Source organism: Tyto alba, unplaced genomic scaffold (genome assembly GCF_018691265.1).
Source record: "Tyto alba isolate M040663 unplaced genomic scaffold, T.alba_DEE_v4.0 Super-Scaffold_7, whole genome shotgun sequence".
Classification (NCBI taxonomy): domain Eukaryota; kingdom Metazoa; phylum Chordata; class Aves; order Strigiformes; family Tytonidae; genus Tyto; species Tyto alba.
The window spans coordinates 13,824,627-13,843,706 of NW_024881328.1; the positions used below are offsets into that span (position 1 = coordinate 13,824,627).

The window sequence follows — 19,080 nt, forward strand, 5'->3', positions numbered from 1 at the left end:
CTGCGTGCGGTGCCCCTGTCCTTCGAAGGGGGAAAGCATCGGTCCATTTAAAGGCTTCAGATGCCTGGTGTGCCTCTGAATCCACTTACCCACTTTATATAGGGTGTAGGCAGTCCAGGTAAAACAAAACTTCACCTATTGATTCCCCAGATACCTGTTTTTTTCATACAGGTTTTAGCAAATAAAAGCCAAGCTGTTGCCAGCAGCTGACTCCCTGGGAGCTCGGTTTAGCACCATCTTTGGTATCCATTTTCCTGTAGCATTGCTGGGTACCAACCCTGTGAAATACAGAGAACTCAATTTCAAGTGTGGCTAAGCTTCATGCAACCTGTCAAGAACAACTAAATTAAAAGATTTTTTTCTAATACCTTGTGATGTGATTTCTAGTTTTTCTGAGCCATCTGCAAATGTCCTTTTTTTGAATATGCGTACACCAGTTTTTAAGATAATACTGGGAAAATAAGAAAATGTTTGGAAAACTACTCACACCTTTAATAGGAGGGAGAAAAAGTGATTTAGGAAAAAAAGTATGTTTAGGAATGGATCTCAATCCTGGCAACGCCAGGCAATGACAATGCCCTGAAGTCTTTACTCACTTGAGAACGTCCCTCAGCAACACTGTTTCAGTTTACGTACTTGTTAAAATAATAGTAAATACTTTTTGCTGCTGTTGAATGGCTGTGCCGTTTAATCACATTTATGTCATTTTGAGAACAAGTACTCTGCAAGATTGACTACAGGCCCAGACAAAGGAAGGTGTTGCATGGGGTGGTGGGTTGTGGTGTGAATAACCAGTAGCTGGATGATGCTGCTGCCCATTTTGCCTGCTGCCTGAATTTGACAGAGCAGAGGCTCACTGCAAGCACAGGGAGTCCAGGCTGTTGCCCTAAGTTTTTTGGCAAGTGCAGAAAGCTGTCTAAAACCTGGAGGTGAAGGTGAGGAGGGGAAAGGTTCAGCTTGCTCTTCAACCTGCCACATCCCTGCCACGTGTGCATATGGAGATGATGCCTGAGGGAGCTCTTGTGCTTCTACAGAATTGAATTTTGTTGTCTTGTGAATGAAGGCAGAAGAATTTGCTTTCTTTTATATAATTATCTGCCAAAATAATTAAACTTTAAGGCTGAGGAGAAATGTTAACGTTGACACGGTGCAGCGCACAGGGTTAATATTAAAATAGAAAACAATGTGCTTTATCTGCTGTTCAGGAATGAAGGAATGCTTTCCTGCAGCTGTAACAGTCCTACAATAAGGCCACTAATTCCTGTAGTTCTGGAAAAAGGTATTTTCTAACTCTAAAAGATCCCCCTGGCCCATCCTGTATAAATAGCCTTTCTCATTGTTTGGTATCTCTAGGGCTCAGGGTATACGACCCACTTCATGGGTTTATCTGCAAAAATTATGCTAATGAAAGCGCCACGAGGAGGGAATAATGTCTGTGCTCTGGGTGCTGCTGGCTTGTTTCTACTCAGTGCAATTTAAAGGGTATTTTCAAGGGTCCAGAGCAAAAAAGAGACAGCACCCCCAAGTGCAGTCAGCAGGGAAAGCTACAGCAGTGAAACACAGAAATAACACCTTGTTTTGGAGTGTTTAGTAGACTCTGAAATTGGTGGTGTGTTTGTGGAAGGCTGCTTTTGGAGATAATAGTATCTCTATAGGAACAGCCTGGCTGTGAACGACGGGTGGGGGCCTTGCAAGGCCTAGTAACCAACCTGAGGGTGACAGGAGGGGTGAGTGCAGGGCAGGGAAAATCTGGTTTTGCTCTTTAAATTGAAACTTTATGTAAACATGTGGGCTTCTGGGGTGAGTGTGTTTTTCCAAGGTATGGATTGTGGCTTTCCTGATGCTCTTGGGGTCTTGGGGAAAGCTGTGTGGCTAGCTGGAAAGAGCACAGTGGGAATATTGTATTTCCAAGGATGACTCTGAGGAAAACAGATCCTTATCTTTTTCTCTTCTCACTTTTTCCCCCCCCCCCCCCCCCCCCGTCTTGTGTGCATGTCTGTCTGTCTCTTGATTTTAAAATATTTTTATTTATTTATTTTTTAGTCATCAGCATGGGGCAAAGGCTGTGTCTGTTTAACTCATAGCAAGAATGAGTCTTGTTTTATGTGTCTGTATGAACTGTATTAAAGTAATTAGCAAAACTAATATATCCTGGATTTTTATGGATTTATCTCAGCTTTTGGTGCTTTTGTGAATTCTTTTGTCTGAGCTGATGTTCCTTCTCTCAGTATCATAGCTATTTTGTTGTCTCTTATTGCTACTTAATTTTACAAGCTTAATTTTACAAAGCTTGTGGGAATGCAAAACCTTTGTACCACCTTTAAGTACATTAATGGAAAACTTCATATTGCTGAAAACTGTCTGAATGACAGTTTCACTAACTCTTAAAATTTCCCATTATCCAGTTCTGTTAGTTTCATGAACAGAAGCTTCTGAAAAGCTCGTTGTCTGCCGTGTTCTTAGTTGTGTTAATGCTCATATGCTATTAGAGAGTGCATGTTGTGGCTTGTTAACGTGATGACGTTAATATTGTCAAACTTACGGTTTCAAAAATCATGTTTTGAAGCAAACAGACTCATAAATATTGAATCCTTTTTATTTGTCTCTTGTTTTCAAGTCTTTAAGGCTCTTGTTCTCAAGCTTCCCCAAAGCCATCATGGGTACAACTTAAATTGGAGCCATCTGATTCCAGGATTGAAAACTATAATATTCCTCAGAAAAGTTACTTGAATCAGTCATGAGTTGAGTGAGTTCAGATTAGTCTTCTGCAGGAAGATTTTGTCTGACTTACCAGGCCAATCCTTGAGAGCAGATTTCAAATGTTGCCAGGGCTATTGCTTATTCTCTCAGGTAGAAGTTGGAATTTACTTTCCATATGCAGATCGTGTCAGCCTACTCTGGTGTTGGATATGATCAGGTCAGGGTGTACATCAGTTTCTTCAGTTAACTTTATCATACTGGAATTAGTTTAATAAATGTAGGATTCCTCACTAACAGAAATGTGCTTTGTTTATTGTTGCTACTACTCCCCGATTGTTTTTCTGCTTACAGAGGGATGGCACATAGGTACTCTGAAATGCCATAGCCATGTGCTTGGGACTGAGTAGGATGTGTATCAGAATAACTGCCCGTGTAAATATAAAGTATTTGGAGCAGAAAACAATTCCAAGTTTTAATTATTTCAGGAATTTTCTTTCCCTTTGTGATAGCAGTTGAAGACCTGTTAGGTTATGAGCAGCTTTATTAGCTCAAAATTAGACAGAATGAGGCAGCAGCCAAGATGATGAGTATCACCTTTCCTAGCTAAGGAAGGAAAAATTGAACATTTTGGATCAAAGAAAAGCACATGGGTGCTGGAAGGATTATTAAAATAAAAAGCATTTGTTCACTTACGTGGCATGACAGTGTTGGCTTGGGTCTCTAAGTACCGCCTTACCTGTGGCTGATGGCAGCCGTATTGCTTATTGCATTTATTGTGGCCATAAATATATTGTCTAGATTTGCATTGTTGAAACCTTATTCAGAAGGCAAACTCCCACTCACAATTACACATACTGTAATTTAAATGTGGCAATGTATGTGAGATAAGAGAAAGAAGCCAAGATAATGGTGATATGCATATCCTTGCAGACAGGATCGTTGCTGTAGCTGGCTAAGTCCTGGTGAGCCCCTGGAGGGATCCTCGCTGAGATCGGGTTTTTGGGAATCCACTTCAAGATGAGGTGGTTCAGTGAATGGTGCCAGAAGGCAGTAGCAGAGGCGGGCTGGGACTGGAACTGTTGACTGGGTCAACCTGGGAGAACGGGACCTCTGGGAAGAGGGACAGGGGGTGGCACTGGGGAGGCTGACCTGGGTCTCTGAGCCCAAGCGGGAGGTGGTTTAAAGGCTCAAAACACTGTGCCTGGTGTGGAGGGTGGGGAAGGAGGGGCTGTGGCTGGGGCTAGGAGAGAGCAGCTGGGAAACTGTGGGAGATGGCCAAGCAAGAAATCCTAATGATGTGTTGTGCCTGTGTACTTCTGCTTGTGGCTGTGACTCCTATGTTTCCAAACATTTAATCCTGCAGAGGAGCATGTACATGTCCCTTTACCTTTAGTGGGTTCATAAACTCATTTTCCTGGGGAAACCTATACAAATACCTGTGTTGGAGTTGGACTGCCTTGCAGCTAAACCATGCATGGCTTTGGTGTGTGCTAATAGGAAGAAGCATTTAACCTTGGCTGACGCTGTCTCGCTTGGAGGCTGGTGGGACACTCCCAGAGAGGAGTGAACTGTGCCTCGTGTCCTACGGGAGTTACGGCTGGAAATGGGGGTGCCAGACACTGGCCTTGCGGAAGGACATGAGCTGAGGTGTCCAAGGGTTGTCTGTCTCAGAAATATTGATCGATGCATGTGGGATCGTGTCTGGCAAAAAGGAGTAAGGAGGAACATACCCTGTTTTCTTTGGCGTCAGTGGGTTTGCCTGTGCATGTTCTCAGCTTTTACAGGGGGCTCTCAGATCTTCAGTGAGTTGGGCTTGCCTACCTAGTAGGGGTTGAGTATGGGGTTTTGATGTTCTGAAATGTATGCTAGCTTTAGCAGTTGGTGTGTCTGCTCCTGGTGCAGGACACCACATTGTGGGTGGGAAAGCAGTTTTCTCTAGTGCCATCCACCTTCATCTGCACCTGAGAGGGAAATTCTCATGAGAGATGCAGGTGATACTTGCAAGTTGTATCCATCTTGCATACTTCAGCTGCACTGATGCTTGGAGATGGGACACGTGATAAATGGGCACAGGAGGACCAAAGCAGGTTTACTACCTTGCACAGTCGGACCTGAAGACCATAGCAGGGCATCTTTGTTAGGAATAGTCATGATTGTAAGCTTTTTTTCCAATCTGTAGTCACTACAGAGTAGCTATCTCTCTTCTAAAGCTTACAGATAAATAATGAAAAAATTTGAATCTGACATCTTAAAGTTTTTAAAAGCCAGAAGGCATCTCCTTTCATTGGAAAGAAAATTTGAGACTCAATTACTTAGCTTTTAAAGGTCCCACGCTGGCAATTCAGGCAGGGGAAATACTGGCTCTTGTTTATGGTGGTTCCTGAACAACTAGCAAAGTCTTCTCCCCATTTTTACACCTTGCCCAGACCTGAAGGGGTTACGTTTTAAAATGAATAATGACTAAATTTATTCGTCATGGACAAATGATGACAGCTGTTGAGATGCTCCTGTTAGCGCTTCCCAGGGGATAAAGTCAGGCTGGTTCCTAGTGCAAGCCAGCCCAGCCAGGCAGACTCTGCTCGTCTTCATCCCGGATTATTTGTCCCGGGTTCCCCTCGCTATCAGGGAATTTCCTTCCTAGAAGTGAACTGAAGTTTTCTGGGCTATAATGGGTGTTGATGGAGTCCTGTGGAAATGCAGTTGTAGAGAGAGGACTGAAGCTGTAGCTGTTTAAATCCACATGTGAGGACAGCATGCTTAATGAATACGAGGGGCAATGATTGATTATGTTCTGGACTGAAAGCCGCGGCGCTCTGTGAAGCACTGTTACATCTGGGCATGCTATGGAAAATATGAAGGAATGTTGAGGAAGCTTATTTGCAGAAGGATATGTACTTGTAAGCAATATTTTTTTTCTTCTTAAATAATGTAAAGGAATTGAAAAATGTAAAGCAAATTGTGTTCTCTGTTTCTCTGAGACAGCAGAGTGGTGAGCAGACAAAGGCCTCTTTTATAAGGGCATGTCTCTGACGGATAATACTATATGGCTTTTATAAATGAGCATTGGGGGGGTCTTGGGATGGGAGATCATCAATGGTTATTTAATGTTAGAAGGTGGCACTGATTCCGCTTCAGTGCACCTCTGCTGGAGTCATCAGAGTTACACCCATGCTGAATTTACCACCTCGTGATTTGCAGATAGGCTGCAAAAAATATGATCCTAGTTCAGATGATTAGTGTGAGCAGGAGTTAACAAATGGGGGAGGGAAAGAAAGGCTTTTTAAATATCATGTATAGTAGCTTGTTTTTCTCTTCTGCACTCCCATTTTCATGTTTCTTTCTGTTCTTTGTTTCTCTTTCTGTCCTGCACACGTGCTGCTGGAAGACTTGATGTGCAGTTCTGAATGTGGCGCTGTCATTCTGCATTGCTCAGATGAGAAAATGCTTTTGGGTTATTGAAGCAATATTCTGATTTGATAAATTATGTAATGCTTAGTTTGTAGACTTAATGAACAGGAAGATGTGACTGTAAAACTGTGGGCTGTTGTTTTTTGTTTGTTGTTTTTTTTTTTTTTTTTATTGTTTTTCAGCTATGCTCAGAAAAGCCTGTTTAAAATGCAAATGATAGTTTATTTAATTGCTAAAATGCTGCGGGACTGTGATCCTTTTAATACCTGAATTTTATTATGTGAACTAGAAACCACACCCTCTTCTCCTTTCAGAGGGGTGAGGCTTTAATAATGCAGATACAAGAGGAAGTGAGTTAACTAAGGCTGCATCTAGGTAGCCTGAAATACAGCTGATGGAGAATTTTATTACCAGATGAAAGTGGTTTGGAAGTAGTAACATATCTTTTGTTTTGAATATGACTGATTTTCTCTTGGCTGGTAATATATGTATGACAAATAATAATTTTCTTAATATCTATATTGAAATAAATGCAGTTGGGGCAAATTTTGCTCTTAAGTTTTTGTATTCGAGGTCTGTGCAAGTCTTTCTGAATCACTTAAACCCTTTCCTAGAGTCTTCGGAGATTACACGTTTTAAAGTCTATTTTGATCTGCCGTGACCTTTCATGCAACTCTCACCAAATAATGTGTTTGAAATAATTCCTGTTTGATCTAGACTGTATCTTTCAGGGGGAAAAAAATATTAAATCTTGCTTTTTAAGAACTGCGTGTGGTAGAATTTGCCGGGTGACACACCTCCTAACCTCACAGAGTCAGTCCTGTGATTATTGCAAAAAAATGGAAGGGGGGGAGAGGAGAGGGAAGGAGAGAAGGGAGGGGAAAAAAGGCAATTCAGAATTTAATTTGTTTTTAACTTGATTTTCTATTAAGTGAGAAACAGTATTAATAAATCACACTGGAAAACTATGTTAATAAATCTTGAGTTGCTGTGTTAACACAGAATATATCAAGCAACTTGTTAAGAATCTGGCCAGTCTGAAGAGTCTCGTGCAGTGAATTTTCATTTAATTGAATTGAAAACATAATTTCCAATCCTTTCATCATTCTCATGGTTCTTCCCTGAGCTTTTTCCAAATTATTTTTGAATTATGTATGTCAGAACTTGACTAGTGACAGTATGGAGGTAGCATGGTCTCCACGGCTGCCTTAGGGCACTGTGTTGAAGAGAGAACTCACATCCTAAATGGGACTTAGGTTCATCTTCTTAGCTGTGTGACCTTAAGTTTCTTGATGTTAAAGTTCATATGTTCACTTTTGTCTGAACAGCAGTCCAAGTATCTGTTATTATATTACGCCTTTCCTTTAGATGTTACTTTTTTTTCCTAGCGCTTTCCCATATTCCAAGACTTCTTGACCATCAGAATTAAGGGGAGACATGTCCTTGGCCATCTTTCTTAACATGCTGGATGCTGCTTTCTACCTGCCACTTCAGTATTGTGCTGTGATTGGAGTATGGAATCTATGTGCATGGGTGCATATTGGAAATGTGGGGTTTGGGTTTTTAGATGATCTGTGATGGTTCTCCTGTGTCCAGCTGCTAATAAGCCAGTACTACTTTGGTCAGGGAAAACTCCTTAAGGCTGTTGGGCTGAAGACAATAGAGGCTTTTCTTTCCGTTCTTTGTCTCCCCTAGAATATATCTATGCTGTTAACTATTTTCTTATTTTCAGAAAGCTCAACCTGTATTGAATTTCACTCATTAGTGTCTAACTAGGAGCCCCTATTTGTTACTACATTTTCCCAGGTGCTTTCCTGAGTAGGAATGGATTAAAGCACCTGTTTGAGTTTTTGCTAAGTGAAATTTTGCAAAGGAAATGGTCCTGAGCTGGTGGAGCATGGGTGTGTACTTTGGACTGTTGGAGAGGGAAGGACAAGAAGCAGGTCTCAAATCTCGAATGAAGTGTTAGTGTGGAGAAGCTAAGTGATGGAGACGGAGGTGGCTTTCTGCCCTCAATAAATAATGTGCGCCATCTATATTAGATGTCCAAACACTTTGTCACCTTTCAACCTAAGGTTGTTTTTTAAAGTGGATTAGCTAATCTGTGTAAAACTGCAATATAAGCACTCCTTTGGAATTAAGGTGACCTTCACTGAGAATCTAAGTGACTGTAATTCATTTTAAGCTAATTTATGTTTGCATTTGGAAGTAGAGGCTGCAGTTCCCTTTGGGTGTACAGAGAAGATTCAGTTTGTTTTAGTACACATTGTATTTATGGTTTTTATCCATTTATGGTAACTTTCTATTCCCTTGTAAAGGATCTCTGGTGATCATTTAAAAAGTTAAAAGTGGATTTGTAGTTCTGGATGGCCCTGTGATTAGTGGTCTGTGGTTTATCAACAGCATGGGTGTTGCCATGCGATCTTTCCTGGGTTACCCTGTTTATTCTCAGCTTGATGCAGGCAGTTAGCAGCCTGTGCTGCCTGATACCCTCCACTCTTGGATCTTGGATTTGCTCATGGTCTTAGTTTCATTACAGCCCATGGCAGAATAGCTCTTGAAGGCATAAACATAAGAGGTACAGACTGTAGACATCTCTAGTATTATCTGTGGCTTGCATCCTTCTTCTGTAGATTTGAAATTTATTCTTCTTATATGAATGCATTCACTGAAAGAGTTTATAACATAGTGGCTGCAATAGCAAGGGATTGGGTTCAGTAGCCTGGTGTTCATTTGTGAATAACCAGATTTCTAGCGTGAAGACACTTCTGAGATAACAGCTGGCAGAACAGACCTGAACATGCTGCGCGTTTGCCATCACGTGGTCATGTTCCTTCGGACATCCCTTTGCTTCAGCAGACTTACATCTGAGTGTGCTTTTTTTGGCAGATAAAATTTTTGATGATGAAGACTCCGTGGATGGGAACAGACCTTCCTCAGCTAGCTCCTCTACGTCTTCAAAGGCCCCTGCAAACTCGCGTAGAGTTGGGATGGGGACTACCCGCAGACTTGGGTCTGCAGCTCTGGGCTCCAAGTCTTCAAGTAAGCTGACAGCATATATGAATTGACCTTCATGGGAAATATTTATAGTGTTCATGCTTGAGTTTATTGCAAGGACTTCCAGACTGGCCCCCCGAGATCCAGTAACAAATTTTTCCCGATGAAATCACTATGTGTACGCTGTCTGCATTCCACCACTGAACTCTGGAAGGATGAATCTCCACACAGTCCCCACATCCCTATAACGTGTTTTGCACTTGTGAAAGGTTGGACCTGTGCGGTTGTGCACTGCGGGCTATGAGTAAATCATGTCAATATTGCATTGTGTAGATTTTTGCCTTTATAGCTGCAACTTTAGCTGAACTGAGTGAGGCAGACTGCTTTACAGCTACATGCTGAACTTCAGCCCGTGTAATCTAAAACTGATGCACTGGCTAAGACTTTTGAGCATTGCTGGTAATGAAAGTGCAGAAAGAAAACTGAGCAGTAATTCTAATTGTGAGCAATAATTCTACATGCGATTCTAATTCTACATGTGACCTAGAGAAATGGAAAAAGTTCCTTCTATCAGACAGTCTCTAATCTGATTAGTATTCTGGAGACTATTTATCTTCCTTATCAATTGTCTGTTTGTGCACCTGTCAGATCTGCACCTTCATCTATTATAGATAGAATTAAATATTTTAAAATAAAATCTCCCATATAATTAAATATTCCCTTTCGTCTTTCAGACTGTGTCCCCTAACTGTTGAGTGACTACTGTAATGACTTTCCTAATGTGCCCTCTGTGCCTAGGGGTTGAAGGATGTTGTGAATGTCTAGTTTGTGCCTGGCATTGAATTTCCCTGTCTCTGCTTTCATTACATCTGCAGTACTCTGAGGCTGCACAGATAGTGAACTTTCCCCTGATTATGTGCCTTGATAGCCGGTGGTTTCTTAATTGATTCTTTTGTTGATAAGAAGATTGAAAGGTCTTTTTCATTTGTATGTCAGCAGCCAAAGAGGGAGCAGGTGCTGTGGATGAAGAAGACTTCATTAAGGCATTTGAGGATGTCCCAACAGTTCAGGTAAGTAGGATTTCATGTTAAAAACACACAGTACTAAAAAGCAGAAGATGGATGTAGGATCTAGCCCTAATCACTGGCAAATTGTACTTCATTGTGATGTTGATAAATCTGTAAGGGGAAGGCAAGTTTTAAATGGTGGTATTTGCCAGTAGTTTGTATGAAACCCTCAGAAGTGGGGGGAATGGGGGTGGGAGATTGTGATAGAGATACTGGGGGAGTGGGTGTGGAGCTGGAACTGGATGTGTGTGCTGCACAGGGCAGTCTGGTCAAGCAAAAACTTCAGTCAGCAGAAGCCTCTCTGTTTCATCTGTACCATCTTGGAACTGAAAGGTAACTTGTGTCTCGGATTGCTGCTGTTGTGAGTGCAACAACTGGACAGTGTATGTTTGCTAATAGATTTAGCTGGGTAGCTGAGGTGTCACGCATCCCCTCTCTTTCACCAGACCTTTATTTTTGGGACAGCTGAACAGCACACATATCCACTCATTATCTTATGTAGGTCTTGACTAATATAGACACTAGTAGCTGTGGGAATGATGCTTAAAATTGTGAAAATATGGTGTAATAATAAAAGATAATAATGTAATCATCTTGTTGTCATTTAATAATTTTTGATTGCAGGAAATGGGTGTAAATTCTTTGTTGCTGTGTCCAAGGCTAACACATGAGGAGCAAAGGATGTGAGAATGTAGTTAGAAAGTGATCTGACTTTCTGGACTAAATCTTGCATTGTGGTGCTACTCTGTATTTAAATTTGCAGATTTATTCCAGCCGGGATCTTGAGGAGTCCATAAACAAAATAAGAGAGATACTATCAGATGATAAGCACGACTGGGAACAGAGAGTTTCCGCAGTAAGTAGTGAACTTATATATGAACTTGATTAATATAAGGTTTTTCTTCATTGAGCTTAATCCCATGAAGGGGGTTCTGGGAGAACCTCAGAGTAAGACTAGAATGTAGTTTAAGTGGTGAGCATCTGTTATGTTCCCCCAAGCTCCTTATGAGCCTGAATTTAAAGCACATTTGTGAAGGAAAATGCTATTTGATATACAAGAATCTGTTGAGACAGCATTAGGTTGAACTGGAAGTCATGCAGCAAATCCAGATGTAAAGCTAGAAATTTGCTAGCAGGTGCTGAAATCAAAATGTCAAAAGTGGTATTCAGAATATTGTAAAACTTCATGACGAGGCAGAAAGTCACTTTGCTTATAGAGAACTTATTTATAATTTTGCAAAAGGGGGTGTAAAATAATTCAAGAAGAATTTACACACTTAAGTTTTGAATAAATAAATATAACTGTGGAAAATACGGAAGTGGAAAATTTAGTTATCTTATATGCATGCCAAGACTGAGTTTTATTTACTGAGGTGAGCTGTGTTTTATGATACAAATAAATGCATGATCTTGTCTACACTGTGGATTTCATCACTGGTGTAGCAACTTTGACATGTCTGTCAAATCCTATATTACAGATCTGAGTGGCAAACTGTGCTGATTCAGCTTGCTTCAGATTTTTTTATTTGCTCTACTGAGTAACAGTGAGTTTAAATCAGTGCTCTGTATAATCACTGTACAGATGCATCATTATACATGAGGGCCTGTGAAGGTATCCGAAAGAATGTCTGTAGGATGAAATGGTTGTCCCTGTAATGCTAATAGAATATTTGCCATTTTGATGGGGTCAGGGTTCCACTTCTATTAGAGCCAGATAATTATTTTAATTATGTCAATTGACATATTCTAGGTATAAGTCGGTATTACTCAAATCTGAGTATGAGCCATGCCCTTTACATCCAGTTATCCTTTTAATACAGTAGTCAGCTGTGAGAGGACCTAAGCTTTAGAAGCTATTGAAAATACGTAGTTTCTAAGGGAAATAGAGGAGAACCTTTAAGATATTTTTTGGCTTAAAAAGTAATAGTCAGGTTATTAACAATACAGTTTGAGTAGCTGTGTGCAACATGTCTGGATTCCTGTAACTGTGTGTACATTATCATACTTAGTATGTCAATTTGAGTTGAATATAAGAACTGAAATAGTGAAATTGCTTGGACTTTAAGAACAGAGTTCTTCAGTGCGTGTTGAGGAACAATTGTACAAGGACCCTGGAAACGAAGTATCAGCCCTGAACATAACTGTCCTTGTATTTATTGCTTATTAACAGTCACTGCTTTCTTTTATGGTGCTAATAGTTGAAAAAGATCCGCTCCTTACTTCTGGCTGGAGCTGCAGAATATGATAACTTCTTCCAACACTTAAGACTTTTGGATGGAGCGTTTAAATTATCTGCTAAAGACCTGCGGTCTCAAGTCGTACGAGAGGCTTGTATCACGTTGGGGTAAGTTTACTTCCTAAATATTCTTGGAATGTGATGTACAAAAAAGGAACAGGCGCTGGTTAAAACACATTTAGGATGTAACTCATGCTACTAGTACTACATAGTTATAGGTAGAACATGATTTTGCTACATCTGTTTAAAACAACGTCCGTGTAGGCCACTAATTGTAGTTCTGCCAAACTGTGTTCCAGTGTTTTAAACGACGCTGATTTGAGATATGCTGGATGAATGAGCAAGCCATGCATTCATGCACCAAGTAGCAAAGGATTGAACAATAAAGCTGAAAATGTGTATGTTTTGTTCTGGTTCAGATTGAGCTAGTTTTTAGTTTTGATGGTTTATTCTTTGTGAAATGCTTCAACAAAAAGGGTGCTGCAGGATTTCTAACAGCTTTTTTGAAACTTGTGCATATTAAGGCAAAATAGGCAGTTTCAGAGAAACTAATATAAACTAATAAGTTGAGAAAAATACATTCTTTCAGCATGATCCCATTTGATAATAAGTATTTAGCTGTGCTAGTTACTTTATTTTATGGTGAACTTACTGTTTCTATAGAGTTCAGATGAATATAGAACACAAGTTTGAAATGAAAGTACAGGAACTATATTTTGAAACATGGTGTTCTCTGTCCCTTGGAGTTGAAGAGGAGGTGACGGTTGTGAAGACTGAGATGTCAAATGTGCTTATGTCAGACTGAAGTCTGACTTGCTTAATCCATCCTCAGCACACTTACAAGCATGACTTCATTCTGTTTTTCAGACATTTGTCATCTGTTCTGGGAAACAAGTTTGACCATGGGGCAGAAGCCATCATGCCAACAATTTTTAATCTAATTCCAAATAGTGCCAAAGTTATGGCCACTTCTGGTGTTGTAGCCGTTAGATTAATCATTCGAGTAAGTATGCATCAAAAGAGAACAATGTTGTAATTTCCAAATACAGTGGTGTTTCTGAGGAAATATGAACGTTGCTGCAATGAAAATTAAGGGCCTAATCTACTTTTCTGATGGTGCTGGGCTTGACTGTCTCAAATGTCATGCAGCCGTGTGCAGATGATGATAGTTAAACCCTGACAAAATAGTAGGAAAAATATTTCTTTGCAGAGTAAGGTATCTCCATCCCTCTAAGAGCTGAGCAAACTTTTTCTTCTTTGAATGGCTTTTAAACCTGTCTTGCAGGGCAGACTTGTTGTCTTAATCATGTTCTAAAACTCCTCACAGACAGTGTGTGTTTCCTAAAACCATTAGGTTACAGAGGTGACTTCTGTCTAGTGATTCATTAAGGAAGCTGTAGATAGCCTGATATCTCTCAGGTTGTCATCACTGACAGTTTAGATCCTCTTGCAGTGACTTCAGCTCTTTGGCTCTCTGGAGCCTGTCATTATAGAAGGAAATAAAATATCTGTTAAAGTTAATTTAACAGATAAAATATAAAATACTGTCCATATCTGTTAGTGTTGCTTTATTTAGTAGTTTTATTTTTAGGAATTGAACAAAAATAAATATCTGCATAGTGGGCTCAGGTGGCTGGAACTGTGTGTAAATATTTCTTGCTGTTTTTGTTTGCCTTCTAGCATACACACATCCCTCGATTAATACCCATCATAACAAGTAATTGTACCTCCAAGTCTGTTGCAGTTAGAAGGTGAGCATTTAGTTTGAATTTACTTTCTTTTTTATCAGTAAAGAGGTTCACATGTGCTTTCGGATAACATTCATGTATTTGTTTTTAATCATGAAAAGGGTTGATATACACACTTGCTAAAGACTGCATCTCATTTTCCCCCATGAATTGGGATCAGATTTCAAGTCGGCTATCTTGTGTAAGCCACAGCACTGCAGAGAAGAAAAGACACTTTTCCACAAAGATAAATGTTTTTTAAACTAATCTTTGTGCTTACATGTTGTTCTAACATCATATTATTTTGCCTTCTTTATAGACACATTCCTATTTTCCACTACTAACTGTTACAGTGACACATTCTCTTTGGGCCAGTCAGCAGAAGTAGTGTTCTGTGATAGCATCATGTGGAAGTTGGACTGGATGTGCTAATGGTCCTCTCTGCACTTAAAATCAAAGTGTACTTCAGTCCACCACCTCACTGGGAGACTCTTGCCTCGTCCATGTAGACTAGCTAGTTAGACAAAAAAGAGGAGCTTTGCGGTTGCTGAATTTGTTGACAAACCTTTAACAAATAACAGCACACTTGTGCCTTAGTTTCTTGAAATGAGGAAAGGAGATTAAAGTTGAAAGGATCTGTCTCCACATGAAGCTAAATGTGAAGTTTCCTTCTGAAGTCTGAACTAACAGGTATAACGTATCATTAACATGGATCTTCTGGACCTGTGCCCTTTTCAATGAAAAAGGGGGCTTTCTGGATTGTTTTGTATCAGGCCCTCTCTTTGGACTTCTCTGCCTCCAGTTACTACTTCAGATTGTTTATTGATGCCATTTGTAGGGAACTTGATGTTTAGGGGTTGTTAATGAATTCTGATGTCTCAGTAAGCTTCATAATACAAGATGGCTGTTGTTCAGAGGCGTGTATGGCAAAGTTGGTGTGCCTTTGTTTACTTGGAGAACTCAGCATTTCTTCTCTTTCTTCTCTCAGGCGCTGTTTTGAATTTTTAGACTTGCTGTTGCAGGAGTGGCAAACACACTCCCTAGAAAGGTAAGATCTGAAAACAAGTGGGTTAATTCTCTCTCAGTTATGTCTGGGGAGGCTAATTCTGGAGAAAGGATAATCTAGGAGGTGAGACTATATCAGATGGATCTAGTAAAGATATTTTTGCCACCAAAAAAGCATGTACGTACATGCATACACACCATTTGCTCCCGTAGTTCTGGCAGTCAGTTTGGTCAGTCTGTCTCCTATGCCAGTCTTGGAACACCTGTCTGAGTGAATCCCTAAACTCCATGGATTTATTTTTTTTTTTTTTTCCCTTTTCCACCCTAAAGTACGAAGATGAGGTAGAAGCAGCTACATGTCTATTAGGAGCTTCAGAGATTTCTACAGTTCTACAACTTCAGTCTAACAAACGGTGAAAGTAACTGTAGGAGAAGAGACTGGGACACAATTTCCTCAGACCTAGATTGTACAAGAGTATTTAACAGTTAAGAGAGTGGTTTTGCACCCAGGCAGTTTCAATAGCTAACTGAAGACTGACCTATGAAGAATGATGCTTGTCTTTTCTTAGTCAGCAGTGTGGGTAAAATAAAACTGACTTGTAAGAGTAAATAAATAAAGGCTCCAAAGGATCTTACATAGAAATGTGAGGATGTGATGAATTATTTGTTCTTGGAGACCAAGGAAAAAATTAAATTAGCCATTTGTTTATAAGTGTGGCACATCTTTCTGGACTGCTAGATAATGTTTTCCTTCTTATTTCAGACACATATCAGTGTTAGCTGAAACAATAAAGAAGGGAATTCATGATGCAGACTCTGAAGCCAGGATAGAGGCAAGAAAGTAAGTGGAAGATCTTGTTGGTGTCTTTTCTTGCTCCCCTGCTTTGGCCCGGTTGTGTGTGAGTCAGTAGTATGGCATGTTGGGGAGATGAGTCCAGACAAGTTATGTTCTCCTGGCAGTTAATGCCAACTTTCCTTTGACTTCAGTGGGAGTGTGGACTTCAGCAGATGTCATATGAAGTGATCGCACGGGGCTGAGGTATATATGTATCACATCTCCTAATGGTTCTTGTTTCACTTTGTTCTTGTAATATTTTATTGTCTTTTTATCTGTCTGAGCAGGTAAAATGCTTACATGAGTTGTTCTAGAGTTGAGAACTAGTAACCTCACCTTTCTTTTTGATGTTTGAGTTGCTTGCATTTAACTGAGATTTCTTCTGCTTAGTACAAAAATACTATTTCTAATATTTTTTCTTTCCTTTTTGGCCTGTATGCAAGACGTCGGATGGAGTAATGCCAGGCACAAGTATAAATAGAGAGAGGAGTGGCTGGAGAGCAGCCCTGCAGAAATGGATTTGGGGGTGCTGGTCAACAGCAGACTCAATATGAGTCAGCAGTGTGCCCTGGCAGTCGAGAGGACAAACCGCATCCTGGGGTGCATCAAACACAACATAACCAGCCAGTCAAGAGAGGCGATTAGTCCACTGTATTCAGCATTGGCGTGGCCTCATCTTGAGTGCTGGGTGCAGTTCTGGGCCCCAGAGTTTAAGAAGGATGTGGAGGTCCTTGAATGCATCCAGAGGAGGGCAACAAAGCTGGTGAAAGGGCTGGAAGAAATGTCCTCTGAGGAGCAGCTAAGGACTTTGGGCTTGTCTAGTTTGGAAAAAAGAAGGCTGAGGGGTGACCTCATTGCTCCCTACAGCTTCCTGAGGAGGGGAAGTGGAGAGGGAGGTGCTGGTCAATTCTGCCTGGGATCCAGTGATAGGTTGCATGGGAATGGTTCAAAGCTGCAACAGGGGAGGTTTAGGCTGGACATTAGGAAGCATTTCTTTACCAAGAGAATGGTCAGACAGTGGAACAGGCTTCCTACAGAGGCGGTTGATGTCCCAAGCCTGTCAGTGTTTGAGGCATTTGGACAGCGTCCTTAACAACATGCTTCAAATCTTGGTCAGCCCTGAAGTGATCAGGCAGTTGGACTAGATGATGGTTGCAGCTCCCTTCCAACTGAAATAGTCTATTCTATCGTTATTTGCTACTCTTGAAATAAGAAGTCCTTGTGCTAGTATGCTGCTAAATGGTATCCTAAATGAAGGAAATAGTTTATGACACTGAAACAATATCTTTGTGTGTATCTACAGGAAACTTTAATATTTGCAATTAATTTTCTTCTTTTGAAGATCTCTTGCATTTCCATTAATGTGAGTGTATTTATGGTAGTATGCTGATACATTAGGATCATGCTCTTCTGAACAGAACACTACAGAAGCATTTTTTTTCAGGAAGGATGCTGTAAAACATTAAATCAATGAACAATAAATTTTATTAATCTAAATGCTATGTTATAGGCAGAGGTGTTTCACAGTAGGACTGTTTAAATTCTTTTTAAAGGGAATGTGCCTGTCACTGAAAAATACAGTAGGCACTGAGACTTCACAGCAGGTGGCTAGTTAAACTGAACAGTTAGCAAGGAGAATGGCGTGAGACTTCAGAGAGCATGCTTAATTCTCTCTTTCTATTAGAGTTTCTTAATTAACAGTGTGTCTGATTGTAAGACAGAAATTTGTTTCCTTCTGGTGATGTGAGAATGCATGTAACTTCTCTGAGGCTCTGAGGACTGGCTGTTAGACACAATTCTTGATTCATTTGAGCTAATGATCTTACTCTTAATCTGCCCATTAGTTGCCCCCTGAAAAGTGCTGAGAGTCTTCATCTCCTTTGTGACAAGAGTGAATGGTGTTTAGCCATCAGCTGGGAGATTTGGACCAGAGAGGAGTTCTTCCCTCATCTTCATATGCTCTTTTATTTTCAACATGGCACTGACTGGAATTCTATAGGAGCATCTCTTTCCTCTTCCTTGTTATTTCTTCCCGAAAAGACAGTCAACAGCCTCAACTCAGTACAGAAGATTTGTCTGCAGCATTGCAGGAGAGCTGTTTGTTAAACTTAAGGAGGAAACCAACACCAGCTGGTGCTTTCCTGAATCAGGCCCATGCATGTGTGTTCTGCTTTTGGCATGTTTTTGAAGTAGCTATTGAGCACCCAGTCCCAAATTAGTATCAGTCTAGTGGGTCTACTATCTCCTGTGTATGGTAGACAGGCGGAAGGATGAAGGTTTCTTGTGTAATGAAGCTTTGTTGGCTACTTATGTTTTCACAATGCACCAAATGCTGCGTACCTTTTCTTATTTTCATTAGGTTTGTCTTCTGTGTGGCTGTTTGAGCAATGCAACGGGTTGAAGGAAGTGATACGCCTTAAGTGTGTCAGGGGCAGCAAATGGTTGAAATGACTGAGCTAATGAGCCCACTAATGGCAGTAGTGAAAAGGGTTCTGACTGTACCTGTGCTCCACTGCCCCCTAATACACGACGAGGAAATGTTCTCAGTATTGTGCCTTGTTTCCAGGTGTTACTGGGGTTTCCACAGTCACTTCAGCCGAGAGGCAGAGCATTTGTACCACACCTTGGAGTCTTCCTATCAGAAGGCCCTGCAGTCACATTTGAAGAACTCTGACAGCATCGTGTCCTTGCCACAGTCAGATCGCTCCTCCTCCAGTTCCCAGGAGAGTCTCAAGTAAGACCTTTGATGTCACTACCTTTCAATTTAAACAACTGCAGATAGCTCCATTGAATTGGAGGGAGCCATCACATTGTTTTGTCTCATCTGGTCATCAGTTGACCTCAGCACTTGGCTACTCCAAATTTCTTTTTTTTTTAGCTAACGTATTAAAATAAAAAGCCAGTAAAACCCATTACTGACTTAAAAAAAAAAAAATCATTATCTTGATTACATGAATAATTTTCTAGGAAGTTTTTTGTGCTCAGCAGATACTGAGCTTCCTTCCACGTGTGCTTAAAACAGTTCTGTTAATCCTAGAGGTGTAAGTCTGCCTCTTTCCATAGAAGACAGAAAAAAAATGACTAAACTAAATTTGAATTGTAACT

At 40.5% G+C, this 19,080-nt stretch overlaps 1 protein-coding gene across 24 annotated transcripts in view; it reads left to right on the top strand.

Annotated features, from left to right (window-relative positions):
• The window catches only part of CLASP1 (cytoplasmic linker associated protein 1), a 193,501-nt gene that overhangs the window by 87,886 nt on the left and 86,535 nt on the right, over positions 1–19,080 (top strand). For 23 of the 24 annotated variants that reach the window (XM_033003511.2, XM_042784364.1, XM_042784366.1 and 20 more), the window contains 9 exons: positions 8,998–9,150; positions 10,102–10,175; positions 10,936–11,028; positions 12,371–12,516; positions 13,276–13,411; positions 14,089–14,159; positions 15,124–15,183; positions 15,904–15,981; positions 18,542–18,709. In XM_033003511.2, the coding sequence (XP_032859402.2) occupies positions 8,998–9,150; positions 10,102–10,175; positions 10,936–11,028; positions 12,371–12,516; positions 13,276–13,411; positions 14,089–14,159; positions 15,124–15,183; positions 15,904–15,981; positions 18,542–18,709 (979 nt within the window). The remainder of the gene's footprint in view (positions 1–8,997; positions 9,151–10,101; positions 10,176–10,935; positions 11,029–12,370; positions 12,517–13,275; positions 13,412–14,088; positions 14,160–15,123; positions 15,184–15,903; positions 15,982–18,541; positions 18,710–19,080) is intronic. The other variant, XM_042784373.1, reaches the window with a different exon arrangement.